The following is a 22,034-nucleotide window of genomic DNA, read 5'->3' on the forward strand; positions in this document are numbered from 1 at the left end:
CATTTTTAAAACAGAGTGTTGCTGATACCTAACTTTTATGTAGGCTTAATTACATACCTTTAAAAACATATAGCAATTCTGGTGATCTATAGAAAGAATTACAATCACTTGGTATTTTTGTACAGAAGAACAGCTATACTGGGTCAGACCAATGGTCCATCTAGCCCAGCATCCTCTCTTCTGACAGTGGCCAATGCCAGGTGCTTCAGAGGGAATGAACAGAACAGGGCAATTACTGAGTAATCCATCTCTTGTCGTCCAGTAGGAGCTTCTGGCAATTGGAGATTTAGTGACATCTTAAGCATGGCGTTGCATCCCTGCCCATCTCGGCTCATAGCTGTTGAGGGACTTGTCCTCCATGAACTTAGCTCATTCTTTTTTGAATCCAGTTATACTTTTGGCCTTCACAACATCCTATGGCAAAAAGGTCCCTAGGTTGACTGTGAAATGTATAAAGAAATACTTCCTTATGTTTGTTTTAAACCTGCTGCCGATTAATGTCATCAGGTGTCCCTTAGTTTTGTGTTATGTGAAGAGGTAAAGAACACTTCCCTATACACTTTCTCCACACAATTCATAATTTGATAGACCTCTATCATATCCCCTCTTCTTCTCTTTTCTAAGCTGAACAGCCCCATGCTTTTTAATCTCTCCTCGTATAGAAACTATTCCATACACCTAATCATTTTCGTTGCCCTTCTCTGTATTTTTTACATTTCTAATGTATCTTTTTTGAGATGGGGCATCCAGAACTGCATGCAGTATTCAAGGTGTGAGCATACCATGGATTTATATTTTGGTGGTGTTATATTTTCTGTTATCTATCCCTTTCCTAATGGTTCCTAATGTTCTGTTAGCTTTTTTGATCACCGCTGCACCTTGAGCAGATGTCTTCAGAGAGCTATCCACAATGGTGCCAAGGTATCTTTCCTGAGTGTAACCATTGCTTGTATTCACTAACAGGTTTGAGAAGATGATTAGTGGATTGTATTTAGGAGAGCTTGTAAGACTCATTCTTCTAAAAATGGCAAAGAAAGGCCTGCTCTTCAATGGCAAGATATCAACAGATCTCCGAACTAAGGGCAAGATTGAGACAAAACATGTAGCTGCTATGGAAAAGTAAGAGCTTTAAAAACATTCCTCGGGAATGACTTTTTAGCCTCTCCATAGTGCAACTAGTCTTCTTCCACTCCATTATAATATGCAAATATTTGAAATTGATCCTAGATGGTCAAATTTCTGCTCAAATCAATTTAATGCTAGAGTCTCCCATTGTTTCTAACAGACAAAATCGGTCTTTTAATTGGTAACAAAATAATACAGAGGCATACACATACTGAACTATTTAAATATATTATAGTTATTGTATGTAACAAATGGAGAGACCTGACCAGCGTGTAGCTTCACAGAGCTGTTTCCAGTGTTTCAAAAGAGTGGAAGCTTTACTTACGCATACTTGTTGTTATGTTTGGGCTTATAAGGCATAATAAAGATCATCATAGATCTACAGACAGCCCATGTCATTGATGATTATCTGTAGTGTTTCAAAACTCTGATTTTGGTGCTTCCATTTTAAACATGGGTCGTATTCCAACTACAAAATCGACCACAACTTTATTATACTCTTTAAGGGAAAAGCAACAAATGCACATTTATCTTTAAAATAGAGTATTTTGTCTTGAATATTCACATGCAGTGCTTCAGTTCTACTTCTAATAAGTAATCTAAAACCTGAGAGAGCAGACAAGGATGAAAGTGGTACAGAAAAAGAGCAGCCTGTTTAATGTTTGTTAAAACACAACTTGTCTTCCCGTGTTTATTCAAGGCTCAAGTCAACTCCAATTAAGCTCAATGGGAATCTTTTCATTGACTTTCATTGGAGTTGTATCAGACCTTCTGAGACTTTCTAATTTTATTTGGTTGGACAACCTGAGTCATGGCAAGAAACCTTAAAAAATGAAAAATAAACAGGAGAAGCCATCAACCTGTAACCAACCAGCTCGCTGAAGATTGGAAACAAATCATCTGCAGACCACTAGTAGTCCACAAAGCACAGAATGAGATCCAGTGCTCTCAGGAAATTGCCTAATCTAAAGCTCTTATGACCTAAGTCTTTCTTATTTTCTGTTTGTGCCAGAATGTGAATTTAGTTTTAGATGTAGGTTAATGTATGTTTCTTTGTTTGGGGCAGACATAAAGAAGGTCTCAAAAACACTAAAGAGATACTGATAGAACTGGGCCTGACTCCATCTGAAGAAGATTGCATTGCTGTTCAGCATGTCTGCACCATTGTTTCATTTCGCTCAGCAAATCTCTGTGCTGCTGCCTTAGCAGCAATATTGACCCGTCTTAGAGAAAATAAAAAACTACCACGACTGAAAACTACTGTTGGAATGGATGGAACTCTGTATAAAACACACCCCCAGTAAGTTAGATGCCTAGCTGCTGTATTATTTTGTCTGGATTATTCAGCAAAAGTTACTAATGTTAAATCTGGGGAGGGGAAGGACGTACACCAGATGTCTTGTGTACCATTCACCTCCATGAGACAACATTTGAACATAAAATCTATAACGATGAAAGAATTGTTTTGTAAAACAAACAAATAAAAACAACAGCCCTCAAAACAAACAAACAACAAAATACATTTTCTTATGATACATCACATGGAATTTTCAAACTAACTTTCTATCCTAATTCATTTCTTTATTTTGAACCTTTGGTTTATTAGCTGTAGCACCATTCCCTCTTAACTGGAAAAGTACCTGAGTTGAGAAGTTTGGATCCAGAATTTAATCTAAATCCAAGCTTACCCAAAATTTAGGGTGTTCAAAGTTAGCACATTATGGAAAGAAGGGCCTGAATTCAAAGCATGGATCTGAATCTACACCTACACGTCCACAAAATTAATAAAGTAGCAAGTTGTAGCTGATCTGGTTAAGGCCCATCTCTACATCCTCCTCAGTAGGTCATATAGGGCCTCCCTTCTCCCCACTATCTTCTTCCCACGTGCACTCACCAATGCAGCAAGATTGTAGGATGTAATTTCACTGTAGCCTCTTTGTATGGATCTGATCATGGGGGATGTTGCCAATAGTTCCTTTTCACCTACAGTAACGGAACTGAAGCTGCCGAATAATCAGAAAACAAGAGTTGCACACACATTCCCAATCCTAATTTCTGAGGTTGCATTTAGCTAATTCTGCTTTTGTACTTATGAAGTTTTGTGTGTGTATTATGTGTATGTGTTTTTGTACGTAAATTTATATTACACACAAAATATTTTGCCAGGGTCTAAAGCAATGATTTTTCTTCTAGATATCCTAAACGCCTGCATAAGGTTGTGAGAAGACTGGTCCCAAACTGTGATGTTCGATTTCTTCTCTCTGAAAGTGGCAGTGGGAAGGGAGCAGCAATGGTAACTGCTGTTGCATACAGATTGGCCTCTCAGCGCAAACACATTGATGAGATTCTAGCATCATTTAAACTTTCCAAGGAGAATCTTATAGAAGTGAAAAATAAAATGAGGGAAGAACTGGAGTATGGACTGAAGAAAGAAACACAACCGACTGCCACAGTGAAAATGTTGCCAACTTATGTTTGTGGAACACCAGATGGATCAGGTAAGGGTCTGTGGAAGCCACACAAAAATGTAAGGTTGTATAGTAGAGATGGTGGGAAATTTTCCTCTGGAACATTTTTCTGTTGGAAATTGCCAATTGGTCAGAATTGAAATGTTCTGCGAAATGCTTCTGACTTCTTGGTAGTCCAAGCTCCCAGCTCCTTGGTAGCCTTATGCTCCCAGAGTCCCTGGATCTGCAGGCAGGCAGGTTTCCCAGGATTTCCAGGTTCTCCTAGCTCTTTGTCAGCCTTGAAGCCCCGGAGTATTGGCTCTCAAGCTCCTTGAACTGCTGATCTCCTCTCCAGGCAGGCTCAGAGGTTCCAGACAGCTTGCAAAGCCTCAGAAAGATTGGAACAAAATATAAATTTGACTTTTTCTAAACCAAATTTTGGAATTCCCATTTTACAGAAATTTTGTTATTTTATTTCTTGTTCCATTTCGGAACACTTTTTGAACTGGGGAAAATTCTGCAGGCTGGGAATTTCCAGCCAGCTCTTATACGGTATTTCTGGTGTGCTGTAATGGCTCCCCTAGAAGCTTGCACATTCTGACTAGGCTGATAGTTGAATATTCTGACAAATACCCAGGTGATTATTCAGCTAATTGAGATATTTACTACTTTCCTTAAACCTAGAATGAAATAGTATTTATTATTTATAGCAAAAATAATAAAGTGTGTGGTGCGTGCATGCATACCCGTATATTGGTGGGAATGTAGGTAGGAATGGTAATGTGAAATGGAACTTTTCACATCTAGGTTCAAATGTGGACCAGGTTGCTACTGACTAGAAGTTTATATCATTTGACAGATATGCAGTGGTGTCTGCAAAATGAATTTTAGGTCTGTGAATAGCTTCCAGAGGACAGGTGGCACCAGAAAAAACTATCACCACAGTCTGAACTACTATCTCTTTTCTAGAGGGGGCCCTGTAGAACAGGCTTTTGGTATGGTTTGCATTTCAATTAGCTATTCAATATCTTTTAATGTTTATAAATGGAAGATTTGAATTTTCTGGGCAATCAGTTCAACACCTTTTTACAAACAACAAAATTCTGTTTAAAGCCTTCTGGGAAGCTTTGTGTAACTAGGCAAGTACCAGAAAGGAAATAAAGGAGGGTAGAGACCTGAGATTAGGCCAAGACTTTAAAAATCAGTGCCTGAACTTAGACTCCTAAATTCATGTTTAGATGCCTAAATAAACAGCCTGATTTTCAAAAGTATTGAGTACTTAGTGTACCCCATTGACTTCATTGGGAGCTTTGCATAGTAAGGACTTTTAGATTTGGTTCAGCAATATCAGATAATAAATTAGACATAAAAGTAGTACAGCATGTCATTGGTCAAGAGAAGATTTATTTGTGTCTGTACGATAGACTGTGGTGTTAAACTGCTCCTAATGTCAAAAGTACTGTGTCTAACTATCGAGAAGCACTGAAAAATAATTGTTTTTCCAATACAGAAAAAGGAAAATTCCTTGCACTTGATCTTGGGGGAACAAATTTCAGAGTTCTGCTTGTAAAAATTAGAAGTGGGAGAAGAAAATCTGTGAGAATGTACAACAAAATCTTTGCCATTCCTATGGAAATTATGCAAGGAACAGGGGAAGAGGTAACATCCAAACCAGTGTTTAATTATTTTTGCCAAGTTATCTTCCATTAAATGTGTGCTGGTTTTTACTTACTGTCTCTGTTCTTCCAGCTCTTTGATCATATTGTCCAATGCATAGCAGATTTTTTGGACTACATGGGAATTAAAGGTGCACGTCTCCCTTTGGGCTTCACATTCTCTTTCCCTTGCAGGCTAGCTAGCATTGATAAGGTAAGGACTGCAATACAAAACAGTGTTGAACAGCTACAGTATGTCTGGTTCCTATTAGAAAATTGCTGGATCATTTTGATGGATTTTTTTTTAACTATTCTCTGTTCAGACATTTAACACAGAAACCCTTCATTTTAAATCAAACATTTAAAATGTATACTTTTTACAAGCAACAATTTACAAGGTTTTAAAAAAAATTCAGGGCCAATCTTTAGACTTTATGAATTGTCTCACATAAAATAGAGATTAAAAACCAACCAAAACATAAACAAATATTCTAAGCATATAAACGGTCTGATTTTGCCCTCCTTACTTACAACTGAATATTGGCTTATTCTGCCAGTTGGCTACTTACAGAATATGGTGCTACCCTACATGAGTCAGGGTGGCGGAATTTGACATATCAGGTCTAAGGAGAGGCAGAAGACCCGGCAATGTTGCCTTGTAGTATTGGCGTTCTTTCTCAGAAGAGCAAGCCATGATGATGACTAAATGATCTTGTATGTTTTTAAAGGGTCAGAAATCTTTTGCTCTCTTTCGGATCTATAATACCAATGGAGATTAGTCTTCTAATTATACTTTTTCAGCTACAATTCTAGAGTGTTTTCAGAAGTGTGCTACAGAAAGAGGATAACTGCACTCAGTGTTGACCTTTCACACTGCATTTATTCGTTTTATGGTGCACCACTGGGCAGAGCTGAGCTTAGCCACAATGAAGAGTTGATGTCTGTGATTTTTTTATTTATCATCAGGCAGCTTTTCATGATACTTCCTCTCCCCTGGTGGTGCTCTCATTTGTCACTGAGACCCTGTAAAACTGAAAGGAGATACAAGACTTGGTTTACTTTAAACTTGATGTGTAAAAAAACCAACCACACACCGGAACTTGAGCCATAGGACCTGATGATTATAACTGAGAACTATTTCTCTCCATGCCTTTCAAACATGAAGCAAATTAGTAAGTGATGGGAAAATGAATCCAGCCATGATGACAGATTGAGCTATAAATCCAAATCAGTGCTTGCACCCAGTTTGTTTTGTCTCTCCTGTGACAAGAATTTTCTATCTTAAATTCCTTTGGTTTTTCAGAAACTTGGTGTAATTAGCAGCTATGATTTCAACATTGTTCAAAAACTGCCATTGGCTCATATTGAGTAGTCTGTATAACACTGGTTGCAAAACTGGTTATTTTAAGCATAACTTCAAAGCTTCATCAGTGGGATCGGATTATTTATCTTTGAACTAAAACAAATCACATGGTAACCTAGATAAGAATCCTCTGTATCACTCATCAAATGAGCTGAAATTTTGCAATGGAAATTTCCTAAAACTCATTGTCGACTGCTTAATTATTTACATTAAGTATAATTTTTGTCATAGTTCATTCACAAATGATGAAAGAGATGATTATTTGCAAGGAAGGAGGTGGGAGGGGACTGCATCTCAAAGAAGTAGAAAGAATACTTCAGCTTTTGCTGCCACTAGGTTAATTGCTACAGTGGCTCTTGTGTTTGAGAAGATGAGGGATAGCAGACAGGGTGTTCAGAATAGCACATCTGTTAGATGATGGTGAAACTTCTGGATCCTCATGATGTTCCTGTTATTGGGAAAACCACAACACACACTAGGGGAATCTCAAGGAACCATTACTGGTCAAATAATAATGACATACATGATGTTATCTTCTTCCTGTCTAGCTGTGTCTCTGTTGTTCCTAAGCTTTGATGATGTCTTTCGGGACATGACTTGAGAAGTTGAACCAGTGTTTGTGCTGCAAGCATGGAGCAGAATCGTAATAAACAGGGAATAAGCTGTCCACCACAAACCAAGTGGAGTCCTATCCACATAGCAGTTGAGCCTCAAGCACAGTAGAAGCTGGATTTTACATGGGCCAAAAACATATTATACATAAAAAACTACATTAAAAGAACATCATGAAGGCTGTAAAATCAAACACTCAAACTTTAGGAAATGCCAGAATGAAGATTGCCTATGCAACCTTAATTCAGCCCCCTTGTGTGTATGATACAGTCATTAATTACATGCTTACATACTATTTTTTCCACAGGACCCTGCCTCATTCAGTGTACAGGATTCACATCCAATTACATTTGTCATTTTTGTTGCTGTTCTGTTACAGGGAACACTTGTGGGGTGGACAAAAGGTTTCAAGGCAACAGATTGTGAAGGAGAGGATGTTGTTGATATGCTAAGAGAGGCCATTAAACGCAGAAACGTAAGAAAGTCTATTCCTATGTATTTGGTTTGTTAAAGAGGTTGCCCCCCTTTCTAAATAATGTGATTTCTACTGCAGGAATTTGACTTGGATATTGTGGCAGTGGTAAATGACACTGTTGGAACAATGATGACATGTGGCTATGAGGATCCAAATTGTGAAATTGGCCTTATTGCAGGTAAAATGCTAGTAAAATTACTTGTTTTAAATTAAAGCAAAATACTTAAAAGATGGGTTGAGTTGTGACAGAAAAAAACTTACCATAGAAACACTTCATAAGAATTGTTAATGTCTGGAGAATTTGTGCCATCTTGATAACTCAGTGGTAATGATCTGCACTAGGATGTAGGAAAATGGGATTAATTAATTCTCAATCACTGGATTGACAGGCTGTTGTGTTTCACAGCATACAAACAGATAAATTGGATAAAAACATTAAATACTTTTGCTGGAAAGCTTTAAAATAACACTACTTTATTTTTTAGAATTCAGAACACAGAAAAACCCCAAAACAGAAAGAAGCAAAACAGGTTGTTCACTAAAACAGTGCAGCACAGCTCACCCCATCTTATTCTAGCTGTCTGCAAACTGACTCTGCTAGGCACAGAATAATCACAGGCTTTCCTACAGAACCTCTAATTTGCAAGCTGGACCAGGATTTAAAGGGACAGCTTGTAATTTTTACTGTTTTCAGTACATCATTCTGGGCCTGTGAATACGGCTGGAGGAAAGGCTGGGACGTGTTCTGGATGAAGTTTCATCTCTTCCTCTAGTGATATAATTGTAGTGGCTAGCCTGTAAACCTCATGTGTGGTGAGGACAGGGAAGGGTGTTTAAACCAGAATATAATGGGGGAATCCTGGGGGCTTTGACAGTGATACTGGCGATTGAGAAAGCTTTGGAATTTTGGTTGCTGAATTCTCGTAAATTATCTAACAAGAAAGGAGTGATTGGTGGTTGAGAAACTTTCTCGAAAAAAGCATTTTAAATCCAAATGCTTAAATATGGCTTCTAATCTTGGATGCCTCAGTTTTTGGATGCCCAGCTAGAGACAGATTTTTCAGAGATTGATTTTTCAGAGATGCTGAACTCCATAACTCCAGTTGGAGCCACAATCTGAAGTGTCCAAAATCAGAAGTCAGTTCTGAAAAAGAGAGTATCATTGTCTTAACAAAGCTAAAGAGTTGAGATTTGTGTTTGAGAATTTGTCTGCTCAGCAGTGAGACAAAAATGAGATTTCTTAGATTTTGGTTCCACATTCTCTGTGGGCTTCTACAGGTCAGCTACAATAGAGGCCAAATTTTTCTCAGCACAAGTTTTACAGAGCCTGGGCTGTGGGCTTTGACAATGCTTAAGTAGCTAACGGTCCAAAAGAAGCTCTTTTCCAGTTCCCATATATAATATAATATGTAATTATATTATACTGAAAGTGAGCATGCCTAGAGGGAACTTCACGCACAATTGGGCTCTCTGAAGTCTCAGAGCCTGAAAATGCCTGTTAATCAAGATGGTTGCAAGCTGTCTGTTTCCACCCATATTTTGATAGCTCATCTATTGCTTATTGGTCCCTTCTTCTGTGCTCTTGTATTCCTTCCACACTGAGCTGCAATCAGGGGCATTAATAGAGTGAGACCAACATATAATAAGTTGTCATTGCCTTTGTCCCTCCCATTAAATGACATTACATCTGTTCTTGACCAGTCTGGATCATGTGCTTTAGTGTAATTGTATCCTCCTTAGAACAAGTTCTAAACTGGATCTGGGCTGTATTTAGTTCTCATAGTTTATGCTCAAGACCAGGATTTTGAAATAACCAGTGCAGAGTGAAGAATTCACCCTGAGTTTTACAGAAGACGCATTGCATGCAGGGACAAGTCTATAGGCATTTTTGTTCTATTCAGATGTATCTGGATAGCTGAATCACATCCCTGTTTAGAAATTATAATTTCTATTAAATAACTACTCTGACCTACAGTTAGCATGGTAAAGGTGCAACTACTGCATGATCACTGTTAATCACTCAAAGGAAGCTTCTAAACAAAGATATATGGTGTTCAATAAAGTTTCCAGCTGCTTACTTTATTCCTGAGTCTCAGGTCTTGTCAACAGATAGTATGTTCCTATAATGTTTATTATGACACGTGAGACGGTCTTCATGGGTTTCCCACACAACTGCCCCATAAACTTTGTCAGGTTTTCAGGCAGGACTGGATAAAAAGTCACCTACTGAGGAGTAATTTAATTTTCTCTTTATAGACCCATTAGCAGCAGCCTTAGCTTTGATCATGAACCCATAATCCCTTCCTATAGACATTTTAAAATGCTTATAGAAGCTTCTAGAGATGTGAATTTTCTTCTCCCACACTAGTATGCAAGAAGATTGTATTTACAGCTTGTAATACGGTGTTTCCAACCTTTGGAGATTCTTCCTTTTTTAAAGTCAGTCTCAGCCTTTCAGCAGCTAGGACATTTGTAAAACAATACTGATGCCCAACTGGGAAAAAAGTCTCTCAAGCAGGGAGTTTGGTTGGTTGTATGATTTACAGAGACAGCAGACATAGGTAATGAGACTTCCTGGGGTGGTTTTGGGAGTTTGGTAAAATAGGTGAAAGTATTCACAATCTTCTACACAATTCTTAGAAATGATAGCAAAAATGGAAGATTTAAAGTTCTGCTAGAAAATGAAACTGCCTGTTACTGATCACAGTGATTTTGTAGGCATGTTGGTCCCAGGATATTAGAAAGACAAGAAGGGTGAGATAATATCTCTTATTGGACCAACTTCTGCTGGTGAAAGACATAAGAGGTGAGCTGAGGAAGAGATCTGTGTTGCTTGAAAACATGTCTCTTTCACCAACAGAAGTGGTGCAAAAGAATATATTACCTCCCTCATCTTGTTGCTGATCATTCAGTCATGTTGCTAAAGGAAATCTGATACTTTATCTTGGTCAAAGATATACCTCTTTCTTAGATTAATGCAGGGGCAGCTCGTCAGCCCTGGCAAGTGAGGCACAGTCTCTAAAAGCTAAACAATACATTTTGCATATTCTTTCATTTAATTGATAAATATTTCCAGATATAAGGACAAATTGTGATTTGATTTTAATGTGTCAACTCTCTCTTCAGTAGTGACGTGCAATGCCAGCAAGTTTGAAGAATGTAGTGGTGCATGAAGCTCAAAGCTGGGAATAGCTAATACTGCCTCAAGATACTGCTTTGTTACCATGGCAATTTACCATGCTCAGGAGTCACTTTATAAGGGTGTTGCTGTGGTAACCACTGCTTGGTTAGGTCAGGGCAGGATTGTAGCAGATAAGCCCCAAGTGGGGATTTGCAAGGGGCTTCCCTGCGATTCCCTGGCCCCCACCCCCATAGGGCAGGCTCCGTTCATGTGAGTGAGGAGCCATCGCTGAGGCCCAGGCTGCCTTGTGCTCCACCTCCCATGCCAGTGTAATGGGCTTGCAAACCGAAAGGCAGCAATGCACCCCCGACTCTTTTAGCCTGGAGTGACTCTCAGGCAGCATTGTAAAAATGGAAGGGTTTATTCGATGTCTGGAACACAGTGTAGAAAGTACTTGGTTAGCACAGAGAACGGGAAAGTTACAGCAAAGTCCATCTGGGTCTGCCCAGAGCCCTGAGCTCTCTCTGACACCCACACACACACACCTTGAGTCTGGCTCAGATAGCAGCAGCGAAGGCAGTGGCTGCTGCAGCTCCTGGGTCTGCCTGCTGCTGCTTCATTATAAAAAAGGTAAGCTTTTAATAGCGATTACAATATACACTGGAAATAACTAACTATGTTGTGGTTTGTGCCTCACCTGTCAAACATACAAGTTGTCACTGTATTAATGTGGCTAATGCGGTAGGAAGATGATGCTTTGCCCACTGAACCATTTTAGATTCAGCTGCTATGTTCTTTTTGAGAACATGTTGTTCACATGCAGAGATGGGCTGTGAATCTGGTGTATCCTCTGAACAAAAGGAATCAGAGTTCATTATAGATAGGCAGATAAAGATGCCTGGCCAGTGTGTAGCAACAGGTAGAAAAGCAAATATGATACGTAGATGTGTGAACATGGGATAAAACAAAGTATGGGTGAGCCAAATTACTTTTATAGTAGCATTAGCTGCTTTGACTGCAGATGATGCAAATGTCAGTTGGGTAGTATTCAGTCACCAGTCTCTGTGCCTTCCTATCCCATCTCCTTTTCTCCAGTGAGATTTCCCAGAGGGCATTGCAGTAATAGAGAATCTCCAGTACTTTTAATTTCTGTGGCAGATTCTGTGGAAAACCTGCCTCAGTTCTGAATGTTTGTGTTTCAGTTATTTAAAGACCTTATTGGGAAGGCCATTGTTGACACTGATTTCTATTAAGATCTGGGGATATCTCTGTAATTTGGAATCTGGTTCAAGAGAACTGACATCTAAATATTCCACAGTGTAGATACCATGATTTCCTTCTATGCATTTCAGCTGCTCTCTAACTAAATGTGACTGAAGCTCTGTTGCTTTCTCCCAGGAACAGGCAGCAATGTTTGCTACATGGAAGAGATGAAGAATATTGAAATTTTGGAAGGGACTGAAGGGAAGATGTGCATTAACACAGAATGGGGAGGATTTGGTGACAATGGATGCATTGATAATATCAGAACAAAATATGATAAAGAAGTGGACGAGGGTTCATTAAATCCTGGGAAACAGAGGTAAAGCTGATTTTATTGTTCTTAAATGATGAATAAGTTACTACAACTTCCCTGAGCCCAAACTGGTTATTTTTTCAAGTACTCAATTTATAAACAAGTAATTTATAAGGAGATTTTGGTATCGTAATTCATTTGCCAGACTATAAATTGTGCAGATTGCCTTTGCTCTTTATATCTAGACTAAATTATTTTTCTGTCCCCACATCAACATTGCCAAAAGAGGTTATTTACAAAACAGAACACCTTTCAAGGTGCGCATGCAAACCATAAGCATAACTGTGTCCTCCTCTCACTTTACTGTTCCACTTGGCTAGGGTCAAATACTCAGTTCTGAATATTTTCTAAATTAGATTAATTGCAAACGTTTTGTATTAAAAACAAGCCTTGAAATAAATCCTGCAAAAAATGAGTTGAGGAGGCTGAGTTTTGTTTTTACAAAGCCAGAACTGATCTGGATCTAAGGGGCAATTTATAGAAGCCACCAAAGTTAAAGGTGGAGGAAACAGGGAAAAATGTTCCAGTTTTAGATTAACTCTAACTTCAATTGCTGCATTATAGTTAATATTTTGTATTTTCTTTCTAATTTCTTTATCTTCTAAAGAACATGAATTCTTGTAACTAGTATTTGCACTTGAGGTAATTGTAACAGATAATGTGTTTTTTTTACAGCCAAGCGGCAGTGAGTTCAGGTAATGGAATAACCAAGTTTTTAATGTTTTTAGGAGGTTGTTATAGTGTGTACTATCAATGGCATTAAACAGTTATTTTGCCATCTTTTCATTATTTTTAATTATTTATTTATTTATACTTTTTGTAAAATAGGTATGAAAAAATGACCAGTGGAATGTATTTGGGTGAAATAGTGAGGCAAATTTTGATTGACTTAACCAAACATGGACTTCTGTTCAGAGGTCAGATTTCGGAACCACTCATGACAAGAGGCATATTTGAAACAAAATTCCTGTCTCAGATTGAAAGGTAAAGTAAATCATTACAGCTAGGTGGTTTCTGTCTTATTTCATTGCTAATTGCTTCTGTGCAAATAGGTGTATTGCAGTCAGGAAGTGACAAATTCTAGCTCCAATCCTGAAGTCTTTACCCAGCCACTACTCCCATTGAAGTAAATGGAATTTGTCTGAGGGCTGGGTGATACTGGGAATTTACCCTGGCATAGCTACATTGCTTAGAAGTGTGAAAAATCCACACCCCTGAGTGATGTAGTTAATCCAACCTAATCACCGGTGTATCAAGCACAAGGTCAATGGAAGAATTCTTCTGTCAATCTAGCTACCGCATCTCGGGGAGGTGGATTATCTATGCTAGTGGAAGAACCCCTCCTGTTAGCATAGGAAGAGTCCGCACTGAAGTGCTACAGTGGCACAGCTATATGCTTCAACATTGTCCTGTTTCCGTGGTGGACAAGCCCTGAGTAAGGATTCCCACTGTATTCCACTTAGACTAAGGATATCCAGTCTGATCTCCAAGATGTATTTATAATTAAATCATCTGTAATTGAAACCTTAAATTAATCGCAAAATGCTGATCCAGTGTCATGATAGTCACTCTCATAGTTTTTGTAATGGGGAAAATGATATACTGTAGACTACTACAACCGTCAATGAGATTAGGTAACCTGCACATTTTATGAACTAGGATTTTTTTTTTTTTTTTTTTACAGTGTCTGCAGTAAAGGGCTCCAAAACAAATTTTGAAAAAAACCCACAGCACCATGTGAATATAGTGGAGGAAGGAAATCCCATCCTCTCTTTATACAGTACCTTAGTCTGAGGGTCTCAATAAATTTTACAAATATTGAGGGTCTACCACCGTTACTCATGTTGAGTAATACCTTACTCCACAAGTAATCCCATTAATTTCAATGAGCTATTAAGAGTAAATTACTACTCAGTGACAGTATGGCACAATCTGGGCCAATACTCCCAATTAAATCAATGGAAGGTCAGTAGAATCTGGCCATCAGTAATTAAAGCTTCACAACATTCTTGTGGAGTGAGCATTATGTCCATTTCAAAGATGGATAATCTAAGGCACAGAGAAGTTAAGTGAATAGCCAGGCTTACAGAGTCCTGGACCCTGATCCCTTCTATAACCCCCAGCCAATATTCCCTCTCAAAAACGTGGAGCGTTTCCCTTCATGGAAGCCTATTAAAAACAGCAGCATAATTATTCTGTAACTGTTAGGAGTGATTATCCCCGTTCTTACCCAACCATGTCAACCATAGCCTTTATCTCATTTGCACTGTTTGCTGTGGCACTCAAGTGTTACTACTTTTACAAAAATGGGATTAATAATGGAAGAACTGTGCTCTGAGTGTACATGTGTGTGGGTGCTTGTCCATGATTTTTAGAACTATATGAAATTGCCCCCCCCCGGTTTTTAAATAACTTTTTGATCCTTAAGGAAAAGAAGCTAAAACAATAGAGTGGCTGATTTGTGACCCATTGGTGGGAGATTTTCAAAGGCAGAAAATGGCAGTGAGTTGCCTAATTCCTACTGATTTTCATGAGAGGCACCCAGCTGCCATTTGTGCCTTTGTAAAACCGCCTCTTAAGTGGTATTCACAGCAATTACAGAAGGGGTCAAGATGCAAAATTTGGATTTGGATTCCAACCTCCCCTCCAAAATTAAGGGTATTTAGCTCTGGAGGAAAGCCTGCATCCAACCATTCAGTTTCATTTGTAAGACTAAAAATCAAAAAGTACATACAGAATCCCCTAACCACAAGCTGCTGTTGTGTTTTTATGGACACAGTGACCAGCTAGCCCTTCTTCAGGTCAGAAGAATTCTGCAGCAGCTTGTCCTGGACAGCACTTGTGATGACAGCATTATTGTAAAGGAGGTGTGCGGTACTGTTTCAAAGAGAGCAGCCCAGCTGTGTGGAGCAGGATTGGCTGCTATTGTAGAGAAGAAGAGAGAAAACAAAGGTTTAGAGCACTTGAAAATCACTGTTGGAGTGGATGGAACTTTATACAAACTACATCCGCAGTGAGTACTTTCTTCCTACTTTGCTTTAGTGTTGATTTAAGAGTCCATTAAGAAAACAAACAGAATTGTAGTCCGTATTCTGTTTAGATTACAGAAACTGAAAGGTTATCATCAAGGAATGAATGTGTATCCCTGCAGTTTATTTATTAATTTGGACTAAGGGTTGAAAATTGCAAAGAGAATGAGTCTCAAAGCTGTGCCTTCTTGTACTGTACTAGTTCAAAGCTGCCTGAGTGAAGAAAGGGAAACTTGCTGCTGAGGTTGTAATTATTGATCCTGAATTAAACAGAAGAGCTGGTTTCCAATCTTCCACAGCAGGCAAGAGATGGCTTCTCTTTTTATACATTTTTATATACAGTTGGAAACTTTCTAAACTCTTAATACAGTATAAATGCCTAGATACAATGGGGTGCTGACCTGGTTGGCCCCTAGAAGCGAATACAATATAAATGTTAAATAATAATGCAATATAAACATATATTTATCAGCTCATAAATTTACAGTAAATAAATTCTATTCGTATGCTAAACCAATAGTTGTATCTGTCAAGACTTTATATCTCTCTGATTTATTTAGCACATATATGATCCTTAACATTTCCATTTTTATGGCCTTTTGTATGCTTAAAATGTATTAAAACTCCAGTTGGGGGGAGAAACCCACCTCCCAAAAAAACTCAGTCAAAAGGAAATCTTCATGCTGGAAACCTGTAAGGAAAATAGTTTCTAATGGTTCTAAATGAAACCCTTGGCATTTTGGACCTTTAACGTTTTTGGTGATGGCTTTGGCCAAATCTTTGCCAAAGAGGTGGCCTTGTTGAAATGGAAGATTATGCTAGTTGCTGAAATTGCAGCCATGTTCCATAAATGAGGTCTAGCCCTGGTAAAGAAAGGTGTAGAATTTGCTGCCAACCTAACTGCATCAGAAGACCCCATCTTGCAGAAGACAGACTGCCTATCACCCTCAATAGTTTCTAAAGTAGGGGCTTGTCTGCTAACTTCAGTTCATGATGGATGTGAAAAAATGAAAACTGTGACCGAGATGAGGAAGTGCCACTTTTTTATTTGTTTATTTTTTGCTGGTAAAATGTTTCCAGATTACATTAACTTTTCACACATTTTATAGGGAGGAACTTATAGTTGTTACCTCCCAGCTGACCAGCCTAGGCTATGGAAATGTTTCCATAGATTTAACTATTTCCTTTTGGCATCACATCTTCCCCTCTCTTCTCTTCTGAATCACCTGCAGTACAAATTCCTCCATTAGCTCCTGATTGGGCTTTATCATCAGAACCCCTTAGCACTTAAGAAGCCCCCAGTCCTTTAAAAAACAAAGAAAGAACAATCTTTTCTGTAAACTGGCCTAATGAGCATCTAATGTTCACCACTGAACCTCCACATTCACTCTGCACGAGTTGGAACAGGCAAAGAGAAATTCCTATAAATTAAAATGGGTGAGATGGCAAAGAGCTGGCTAGACTAATAGCTCCACAGGAGTCCTCAGTGCTTCCTAATATGAAAGGAATCTGGAACTCAGCGTTGGTTGCTGCCATGGGTTGGAAAGAGAACCATCATTGAGATATGGTCCCCTCTGAGGAAATGGATTCTCTTCTCTCACCATCGCACAGGATGTAAGAACTTGTTTCTGTTTCCTGTTGTAGGAAGTAGAACATACTAAAGGGGGAGGGGCAGAACCAATGGAAGATATTGATTGGGCTGTCTTGTTTGTTTAGCCTCTGGCTTTAGGTGAAACAAACCTTTATTGTCTGGGTTAGTGAAGAAAGGATGTGAACAAAATGGATACACTCAGAATCTCGTATATGGTAATCGTGTATGGTAATCATTAGCATAAAATCAGCAACTAAACATTTCAGAATACACTAAATTAAATGAGGTGGTGAGTTAAATAATTTATAAACAAGTAAAAATGATCATGCCACACATTGTAAAACATTTTTTTTACTTTCAGTTTTTCTAGGATTTTACAGGAAACGGTGAAAGAACTGGCACCTCAGTGTGATGTGACTTTCATGCTATCTGAAGATGGAAGTGGAAAGGGAGCCGCCCTAATTACTGCTGTGGCAAAACGATTGCATAATGTTGGAGAAAATTAAAAACAAAGATAAATATTTAAGTACAGCTATACAAGTGCATCAGAGATTTGCTCAATGACTACACAAAATAACTTGGGTGGAGACCAACAAGAAATACCCACTATTAGATAGCGAATAGACTAGGACCGCCACTAACATAGAACAAGTCAAATCTTTGACCCACCATAACTTGGGTGGGGGTTGGGGTGTCCTGTTGCTAGTTAACACTATGTTCTGGATACAACAATAGACTCATTGCTGCGATATGACCTAATGCCATACGTATGTGATACAGCAGGTCACATAAATGGAATTTTTTTTCAAAAATCAGTTTTTGAAGTGCTTAATTGATCTCTGCCCCACTACTGTTATCATGTGAGTTTGTCACCCAGTTTTCCAGGGTTTCAGGTTTTTATAGCCATAGCTTGGACTGGCTCAGTGGGTATCGAGATACTGGTACTGTACATCTCTAGTGGGTATACTTGTTCATTTTGTTGTTTTTTAAAATAGATGTATACATTGGAATAAATTAATTAACTTCGTCCAATGAAGTATCATGTTCAATGAAACATGTATTAGTAACAAATGTAGTATCTTGGTTGTACAAAAATAAGATTCCTCAAAAGGAATATTAATTTCAAAATATATTTTAATGCATTTGAGTGAATAAAAACCTTAGTAAGGATGGATGTATTCTGGGGATGACAGACATCGCTAATGCTTGGCAGAAGGATAAAGAATGTGTGTGTGGGGGCGGGGAGGGGGAAAGCTGCCAGGTTTGTCTTTAGCTGGGTTGGCTGATTCCTAACACTTGCCTGCTGGGTTTCTCTGCAGAACAGGACTGGGTGCCCCAAGAATATTTTCTAGAATGAGGCCACATTAATTTCTCCAGTTCTTTTCTTCCTTGTTTTCCTTCTGTGCTCTCCTCCCCATTCAAATTTTAAGAGTCAGATTATTTCCATCTTGTGGAAATGTTTTTCTTTCCATCTTTCTTAGTCTCCTGGCTGCTGATCCGCTTGTCTCCAACCATGCTAAATTAACCCTTGTGGAAGCAGCATGTTTTGTTGCTGCTTCCATACCCTTTTAATCCTCCATTCACATATATTCCTATGTACTTGTGCTGGGAGCACAGCAGGACACAGTGCTTGTGCTGATGCCTGTGGCAGATGTATTATATGGGTTTGGATGTGTCCATAACTATTGTGCACTTTGTTAAATAGTTGGCTTCATGTTAACAATAACATAAAAACTGAAATGAGACTGAAAATTTAAACCTAGCAACAATGAATCAAATATTTTAAGATACATTCCCTTTATATTTTTTTATTTTTTAAAAGCTAATCAATAGTATCTTTCACTGTGAATATATTGAAATTACAGAATGCATGAAAAAATAAAACAATTAATGAAGCTGAAAATGATTTTCACTTGCTAAAGCACTAATATATCATTTTTGTTTCTGGGCTAGCTGAAGACGGTAAATGCATATTTCATATTTAAGAACAGACTATTCATAGTACAAACGGAAGTGTATGCATTGCATGCATGTTTTACATTTTACATACATGTTTTAATTTTACATTTATTTGCATTATACATTTCTTCAGATTTAACAATACCACTTGATCAGATTTTCCCATGAAATCAGAAAAAATAACTTTTACTAAGTAAAATAAGCAGGAACTATCTGGAACCAGCTTTGCCAAAGCAATGAGCAGATTGTGTGGTGATGAGCATCTTAGAAACATATTAGATAGAGTGACTGGATTTCTTCTTTCAGAGTTGTAGGTACTAAATCAAACATACTGTATAGCACTCCCCACTGAAAAAAGTAGGATGTTAGAGATCTCATCACCTTCATCAAATCTTTTTTTATTTACATTCAAAGTTTGCTACAGGAATAATTACATGATGCCTGCATAGCTAATTTTAACTTCAATAGCAATCCTACAACATCAGCTGACTCAAAAGTATCCTAGCTATCCATGACAGAGGATGAATATTGGATGTGGATTAGTTTTGTGTAGGAATACCAGCAATTGTCAGACTGCAATGTTAGCGTGAATATTTAAAAACAAGAAGGGAATAAGTGGGGAAAATAGAAATGGCCAAATCTAACTTCCCGTTCACCCCAGGACTAGAGGAACTAAAGTGACTGTGGCCTTTAGGGAAAGAATTGCCATGTTGACCTGACAATGCTGGGATCTGATTGCTCCTCTACTGAATCCTGCCAAGCTACCCTACAAACAGGGGCTTAAACTCGTATTCACATCCCAGAGTGAAGAATGCTCTTGTGAGAAGTGTTCTAGGATATCAGTTCTGGGGAAACCTCGAAGTGCAGAGGAATCTGAATGCAGCTGCGGGACTCAGTAGAAAAGAAACTGGCTCCCACAGGATGGACATGGGTCTTGGCTCCCGTGGAGAAGGGGAATTTATTGTATTCTCCTCAGAAAGGGGAGAGAGCATGGTCTAGTGGTAAACGATACATTCTAGAGGTTTAAAGAATAACTTTTATAGAGCCACTATTTTATTTTTATATAACTATTGATTTGATTTCTATTAAAATATATAGGATTTTCCTGTTGAATGAGCCATATTTAATATTCATTTATTAAAAAAAAACCTTCAGTCTCTTCAATTCCTTAAAGATGTTGTTAGAGACCTGTATACTGGCAAGGGCATGTTATTTTGTTGGGAAGCAGGAGCCTAAGGGTTGGTCTACTCTCAGTTTGAGTCCCAATTTAACAAAATTAGTTTAGTTAAATGGTGCAAACCTTTATGTGGATATTCTTATTTTAGATTAGGAGTGTCCTATTTCACTCTTTTATTGTGTGTGGATGAGGCCTTACAAATCTGGAGCTGAGTTAGTGTGCACCTCAGCTGCAGTGTATTTTTCCTGTAATTTGCTAGGTCAACAATATACAGTTTTTCTGGCTTCTCTTTTCCTCACTGTAGGTGTTGCAGAATGTGATCACGTGATCATAAAATGCTGCTCAGACAGTAAATGGAAATCATTGTCTAAAGCAATCTCAAAATGCCAAGGACATTGTTCTAGTTCACATATATTCTAACCTTCTTTTAAGCAGCAGGAACACCGTGAATCCAAACAGTGCCCACATGGATATGATAAAACATCAGCAGAACAATGAGATGTCATAGATGCAGTGGAGACTGCTGATTTCTGAAAGTGGGTAGGGAAATAATAAACAAGGTTCTGACGTAGTCTCTCTCGCTAAAGAGATGAGGATTGGTAGCCATTTGGCTATGGAAAGGTGAGATGTGGTACCCCACATTGATTTCCTAAAGAGACTGTTAATTACATCTTTTAAGATCTGTGCACTTTGTTACTTTCAGCTTACTCTAAAATAAGATAATTTCTTCTATAACCAACTAACAATATGGTACAATGTTTCTGATACTGCCAACATAAAATGAGAAAGGAATGTTGCAAACTTGCAATCTCCTATGTACGTATATTACATAGGGGAACTAAAATCCTTTACACATCACACACAGCAACACTTTCTTTTGCTCTAGCTGGGATTTTAAAATAAGAAAACTTCAGATGAATGTCTGTTATCCAGCACATGTACACTGAAAAAATATGCAGATTAAATATGTATGTAATTAGTATATAAACTTTTGCAGCAGAATTTCAATAAAGTGAGTTACTTCGAAGTGGTATCTGTGTTTTGTTCTTCCTTCATTCTGGTTTTTTCCTTCCATATCTTTGTGGTGTTTTTGCTTCCTTTTTTCAGTGTCTTCCCTCTGATTGTTGTAGTTTGTATACTTTCTGAAATTGCCAGGTTTTTTTTTTTTCTCCTGGAGACAGGAGAGCTGACAGATCTAAATTGTAGGCTTGATGCAGAACTTACTGGATAAGGTTCTATTACATGTATTATGCAGGAGACAAGATGATCGTAATGACTTCTTCTGACCTCAAACAACAGGAGACCACTACTCCACCGCAGAGAGTGAGTGCCGGACTAAAAGGTGAGCTGTGGTGGCACTATGCTATTACCTCCTAGGAGCCCTGTTCTGCTTGGCAATGCACATGCCCCTTAAAAAGGATACAGGTGATGAAAGACACACATCCATACATCAAAAGGTGGTATCTGGTTCTACAGTCCTACATGTTCCAAGTACAACACCTGCCAGGGACACAGCATGGAAATGCAAATTTCTTTTTCTGGGAAGGGGGAGACATTAGAAAAGAAGGAGATCAGACCCACAGGAGGTGGTGTATGACTTGCTGTACCAGGCATTTGCTGCCCCCTACTGGAGGCCCTGTTGCTTGGTGCCCTCCTCTCTATGAAGATGTCCTGATGGAAGGGAAGAAAACAGCAAGTTCAGACCGCCAGGGGATGCTTAGAGAGGCTCCTATGATCAGATGGAGGCAGAACAAGTGAGAGATGGTCCTCTGACACCTAGAAGGACCAGGAGCAGGGGGTGGCCAGTCAGAGTCCAGCTGACCAGACAAAAAGAGCTGGCTACTTTTACTAGGGGCCAATTGCAGGTGAAGCCAGGACAGGGAAAGAAGGCTCCCCGTGCCCCA

The 22,034-nt window shown here is 38.6% G+C and overlaps 1 protein-coding gene across 2 annotated transcripts in view; it reads left to right on the plus strand.

The window, feature by feature from the left end:
- The window catches only part of HKDC1 (hexokinase domain containing 1), a 38,925-nt gene extending 17,770 nt beyond the window's left edge, over positions 1–21,155 (plus strand). The window contains exons 8-18 of one of the 2 annotated variants that reach the window (XM_067552654.1): positions 964–1,119; positions 2,192–2,425; positions 3,319–3,623; positions 5,083–5,231; positions 5,322–5,441; positions 7,582–7,677; positions 7,756–7,855; positions 12,197–12,380; positions 13,203–13,358; positions 15,154–15,387; positions 17,356–21,155. In XM_067552654.1, coding sequence (XP_067408755.1) covers positions 964–1,119; positions 2,192–2,425; positions 3,319–3,623; positions 5,083–5,231; positions 5,322–5,441; positions 7,582–7,677; positions 7,756–7,855; positions 12,197–12,380; positions 13,203–13,358; positions 15,154–15,387; positions 17,356–17,500 — 1,879 coding nt within the window. In that variant the 3' untranslated portion in view covers positions 17,501–21,155. Of the gene's footprint in view, positions 1–963; positions 1,120–2,191; positions 2,426–3,318; positions 3,624–5,082; positions 5,232–5,321; positions 5,442–7,581; positions 7,678–7,755; positions 7,856–11,129; positions 11,429–12,196; positions 12,381–13,202; positions 13,359–15,153; positions 15,388–17,355 lie in introns of those variants that run through there. The other variant, XM_067552653.1, reaches the window with a different exon arrangement.
- The last annotated feature ends 879 nt before the right edge of the window (positions 21,156–22,034 follow it).

The sequence above is a fragment of the Emydura macquarii genome, unplaced genomic scaffold, assembly GCF_026122565.2.
Source record: "Emydura macquarii macquarii isolate MOO-44397 ecotype Brisbane River unplaced genomic scaffold, CSIRO-AGI_Emac_v2 contig_1390, whole genome shotgun sequence".
NCBI classification, from domain to species: Eukaryota; Metazoa; Chordata; order Testudines; family Chelidae; genus Emydura; species Emydura macquarii.